General features: G+C 45.4%; 1 protein-coding gene across 1 annotated transcript in view; it reads right to left on the bottom strand.

Moving 5' to 3' along the window:
* Positions 1–3,230: 3,230 nt before the first annotated feature.
* The window catches only part of VAMP1 (vesicle-associated membrane protein 1 (synaptobrevin 1)), a gene marked incomplete at its 5' end in the record, with an annotated part of 2,302 nt that continues 139 nt past the window's right edge, over positions 3,231–5,393 (bottom strand). The window contains 3 exons of the mRNA XM_010080784.1: positions 3,231–3,815; positions 4,221–4,272; positions 4,468–4,626. Coding sequence (XP_010079086.1) covers positions 3,799–3,815; positions 4,221–4,272; positions 4,468–4,626 — 228 coding nt within the window. The remainder of the gene's footprint in view (positions 3,816–4,220; positions 4,273–4,467; positions 4,627–5,393) is intronic.

Genomic DNA, 5,393 nt, shown 5'->3' with positions numbered 1-5,393 from the left:
TACTCTCCAGCTGAGACAAAAACCCACCACCACCCCCGCTGCTGCTGAGAGCATGCAGCCTACTTTGATCAGTGCATAGAAATCTCAGGAAAGGCCAGAGCAAGGCCTAGGCATCTACAAAGATGAAGGTTTTAAGACATATCCATTTAAGAGCAGCATAATTGAAGGTGTTGGGATGAAGCAGTTGATATGGGAGCTGCACGTTTAAAGGCTGAGCTTGAATTTCTAATTAGACATATGAAGAACTACTCTGTCAAAGCCTTAGCCTTGCTTTTAGTACACGTTTAAAACCATGTTTTATCCAGGATAACAGACACTGTAGGAGCAGCAGAGGTGCCGATGGTTTAAAGGATGTCACCTCAGGTGAGTTCCCAGCAGAGCATGGTACTTTAAACACCTGCAGGAGGATTTATGGTTAGACATGCAACTCTTTTTGCAAACTTGCACATGGTTGTTGGGAACAAGCCTGACGCATCTTCTAGCGCTCTGTGCTCCAGAGCTGCTGGCCAGCTTTGTCAAGTGAGCACTTAAGTCCCTAGGTTTGGCTAGGGACTTAGAGAATGCATAGTCTATGGTCTGGAAACACATCTAAGGATGTTTGTCTTACCTCCCTATATGAACAAGGCTGAGCGCTAACAGGAAGACAACACAGAACTTGGCAGGAATCATGGCACGAGTTCATTCAGGTTGCACTGAAGTTTAGACTGCACATACTGCTTTAATTCACGAGCCAGTCCAGACACCTCCCCTTCTCAAGAAGGCTTTCATCTTTCAAAGTATTAGCCTAACTGTACCGCTCCAAATTCACCATTGATGATACATTGTTCTGGTATGATTTTGGTGATAAGTTTAAGACTGGACAAAGATGATAATGAGGAAACCACAGGCCACACGGAGTACTGTTTTACAACCTAAAGTTTGTAAGCACAGGGGCAGATAAGGGCACAAGTACCTCATTTTAAAATAAGTCCACACTGGACAAAGCTGTCATTTTTTTAATGAGTTTCAAGTGTACAGTGAAGCAAAACAAGGGGGTACTCACCTTTATTCCAGCCATGTTCCAAGATATATGCTGTGAACAGCACCCTGCTCTTGGAGCTCTCCATTTGGATCATGAACATGTCCCAACACCACTCCAACCCCAATGGAGAATTGTTTTCTGGGTTTAAGGACCTGAGGATAGGTTACTAAAACTCAAAGGCAGCACAGCCCAACAAATGAGAGCTACCAGCAACACACCCTCCCATTCAGGGGATTACCTCCCCATGCATTAGAGTGGCTGGAAATAGTTGGTTTGGGCAGAGTCTTCCCCCAGAGCTGCTGGTTCATGTATCTTTTTACAGACTTAGCGCAGAGTCAGTCCAGCATGTAGTTCCACTACAATTGGAACAACCATTATTGCAATGGAAGACTACCCACTGCTTTGAGGGCCAGAACTTCAGATGTGCGCATAGTATGGAAGTGACAAAAAAGATGTTCCAGAACCAGTTTGGTATCCCAACCCTTCCCCATCCACTGACAGACCAGACAGACTCAGTAAGGTGGTGAATTGTGGTTTTTTTAGAGACCATTTAAGGTACATGAACTGATTACTATAACATGCCAGAGGAGATTACAGTTGTGTTTCTAGAGGAAGGAAATAAACTGCACGTGCATGAGTGGCTGTAATGCTGTGGACAGCAGAGTCCCTTGTTTTTTACTCAGAGGGCCTTGGGGATGTTTTTTTGCCCATGCATAGAGACACAAAGGAGGGGCAAGGGAGCAGAAGAGGCAACATACAACATCTAAGAAAGAAATGGAAGAGACAGCCTAGAGGGACCTCAGCCCCGAGAGGAATGGGGTACCAAAGGCTTGTTTAGAAGAGTTCAAGAGAATCGCTGGTCTGCGGGCCTCAAGCTTGTATGCCCACCCCCTAAAATGATAGCAGTAAGTAGTACAAGCAGGCCCTGGCTCCTCTTCAGTAGATGCACTTCTGACCGTCCATCACATCTCAGTTCCACAGGGAATTAGGGAAGTGCTCAGGGGACGAGGGCTGCTTCACTCCAGATCTTCATCTCTGCCCTCACCCAAGGTGGAGAGGGATGGAATTGCAGGGAGATGAACTCAGCGCAAATGAAATGCCAGGGCATGGAACTGAGCATGCAAAACCTAGCCCCTTCCCAGATGCCCTCTGAGGAGGAAAGGGGCTTCCCTGACACACCTAGTGAAACAAAAAGCATCTGCTCCTCCCAGCTTTTGTACGTCATTCCAATCTGGTAACTCCAGTGATGTTCTCCCCTGCCTCCCCGCATCCTCTTAAGCCTAGACAGATATCAGTGTATTCTAGAACTGAGGCAGAGCTTCCTAAATTAAAGGAGCACCCTCTTTCCAGTCTAGATTACAGGCTACAGCTCAGCTTGTAAAAAAAAGACAAGATGCACGTTTCCCAGAAGACTCTGCAGAACAGGACAGCTCATTTAACCCCAGGTTTGACAATGCATTCAAGCAATTCATGGCTTGTTATTTCTGAAGGAGAACAAGGAGATTGCTTACAGAAAGCCACAGAATTCCATGCTGCAAGTCTGCTTCCAGCAGAGACCACCTCAGATCTAAATTCAAGAGAACCCATAGCAAGTAGGAGGATTTCAGTTTGATAGGCAAGATCTCTAGAAATCTAAGCTGCCAAACTGGGACCTCTGACATCACTTTGCTATGCCCACGCCCAGAGCACCATTTCCCTTTGAATCCCTAGCTAACCATTCTAAGTATTTTCAAACTCCTGCTGAGAGTTCAGACTTTGCAGTAGCAGAAACAGAACAGGTATTTGTAATCAGAAAGCTGTGTGGCTCATTCAGTCTCATCTGGCACACCTCCAGTCTCCTTTACCTCCATCTGAAGTGGACTTCCTTTGACATTCAACCCAGTAACACAAAAGCAGAACACCACGTCCCACTCTGCCACTACCCCAAAGTCTTCCAGAAAGCTACAAGACAGTAGAAAGCCACAGGATCCTGACTTGTGTCTGCATAGATGAAAAGAATATTTGACACTGCCCACGAGACTCCTTACTGTTGATCTTTTGTTCTTTCTGGCAGGAGATTTTACTCCCATCATGCCTTCTAGATTGTAAGAAAACCCTTTTCACTTTGTGTTTAATCTGTTGCACTTGACTGAGGTAATCATGTAGGTTCTCCTTTATAATAACTGAAATGGCCACGTTCAGGCAGCAAGTCATCTCAAAATAACAACAGGCAGAATAAATATTTTCTTTAAGTGCTCATCTCTCCACGGCTAGAGAAATCTAGATGACTATATCTAGCTCAGTCAGATGGCTCACAGTCACTGACCAACACAAATGAGCCTTTATTTCAGAAGCTCAATGAAAAGCTTAAGTTATGCTGCCACTCTTTTTAGGCAGAATACTAAAGAATTTCACATGCTGAAGTCCTTCATCCCCAAAGGCACTGCGTTAAGGCATTCTTATTTTGCTAGAGTCCACACAGGCACTATTTGACAAGCTCATACCCAAAAATAAACCACAAAAATTCCCTGCAGAAGAGCAGGAGCATTAGCTACCCACTCCTCCTCTACTTCCCTTTCCTCTAAACTCAGATGGCCCTCCCTAAAGCTGCAGTGGCTGTTGAAGAGTCTAACCATGTTCAGTAGAGCACTTCAGAGTCCTATACAGAAGACAAATTAAAACCAATAAAGAAATCAATGAAGAAGCTAGGTGGAAGGGAAGGGAAGGAAAGATTCAGGGGCAAGAAGAAACAGGCAAGGTGACAGGGGACAGTAGGCTGCAGACTGAAGGAGCTACATTCAAGTAAAAAAGTAGACTGGAGACAAAGCAATAGGGAAAAAAAAAGGAAAGAACAAAAGGGCAAGTTACACACACCAAAGGTCCCCCAGAGACTTCCAAACCCCCCACCAGGGAAGGGACTTGCCAACCCACCCACTCCAGGGTAAATGCCCCTCATACTTACGGGCTTAGCTGATCTGGCAGACAGAATTTCCCATTTCTACAGTGATGGCCACCCCCAATTCCTTCCATTACTATCTAAAGCATGGCTTTTACACAATAAGTGTGGGAGTTCCAGCACCACTACCTCCCTTCCCCAAGGACTGAAGTTAACACTTATGCAACTAAGACCCTCCAGATCACAAACAAAAAAAAAGAAGAGTTTAAAGTACTCTAGAGTTGGTGCTCTTCACCTTTGATCCTGGGCTGTTTCAGTACTTACTTACAATCACCACCACCACAATGGCACAAATCACTCCCATCATGATCATCATCTGGGGAGAGAGATTGTCACAGAGTAATACTCAGAAGAGACTGGCAAGTTCACATCTTCCCTGACAGATAGACAGTGAAAGAATCCTATGCATTTAAAATAGTTATTAAGCCCCAACCACCCTCTCAAAACCCTGCAGGAGAAGACTAGCCCTAATGCCTTCTAATGAAGGAGGTTATGGCACTAGGAAACTCACCTTGCAGTTCTTCCACCAGTACTTCCTTTTGAGTTTTGCTGCGCTACTTTCAAATTGTGAGGCACCAGCCTGAAGTGCATCTGCCCTGTCATCTAGCTCTGATAGTTTCTGGTCTCGTTCCAGCACCTTGTCTACATTTACACGCATTATGTCAACCACCTGCAGAAGGAAGAAGAGTAGCAGCAGTTATACTGGTAAAGAGAGTTGAAAAAGTAAAAGCAGCAACTTGGCCAGTAACTAACACTAAGATACAAGTGAAAGCCCCAAACAAGGCCAAAAGGTCAGGATAAGAAACAGCTTTCAAGTCATTGCCTACTTTGAAGTGGAGAAAAAAATCCTAGACCCCCTACTAAAGTATCAGTTCAAGTACACTTAAAAAACCACATCCTCAGCTCCACATTCCCACCTCTTTTTCAAAGCTCTCAAATTCAGCAAGCCTAAGACATCCCCCCATAGGAATACTCATGAACTCACTCCCTGCAAAATTAACTTAGACCTACATGTTGCTGCCCCAGCGAGGCATAAGGCGTTACTGCATGACAGCAGCCACGCTACAGATACTGACCCTGGAAAGTCAGGCAAGGTTCCCCGCATGCTGCACATTAAGCCTGCACACAGACTGCTCCCTTGAAGCAGCAGGTTCTGGATGCTGTATAGCTTTATTTCCATCACAGATGCACGATACAAGGTACCAGAAATCTAACAGGCCTGCTCCTTATAAGTCACGTCTGGAATTAAGCAGCTTTTAACCATAAAGCATTCTCTCCCCCAGCCTCCTTACAGGTCTGCCATCACATTTTGAGTATTAAAGCATTTCGGGTGTTGGCATGACAAAAGCATCCTCCCCCTCAGTACCAGCCACTTGTCAAGAACATCGCTGCTGCAGAGCAGCAGGACAGGAGCCCAGGCAGCCTACGGGGAGCCAG

Source organism: Pterocles gutturalis, unplaced genomic scaffold (assembly GCF_000699245.1).
Source record: "Pterocles gutturalis isolate BGI_N339 unplaced genomic scaffold, ASM69924v1 scaffold39174, whole genome shotgun sequence".
In the NCBI taxonomy this organism is placed as follows: Eukaryota; Metazoa; Chordata; class Aves; order Pterocliformes; family Pteroclidae; genus Pterocles; species Pterocles gutturalis.
Note: the sequence above shows the minus strand (reverse complement) of the source record. Positions and strands in the feature narration are given on the sequence as shown.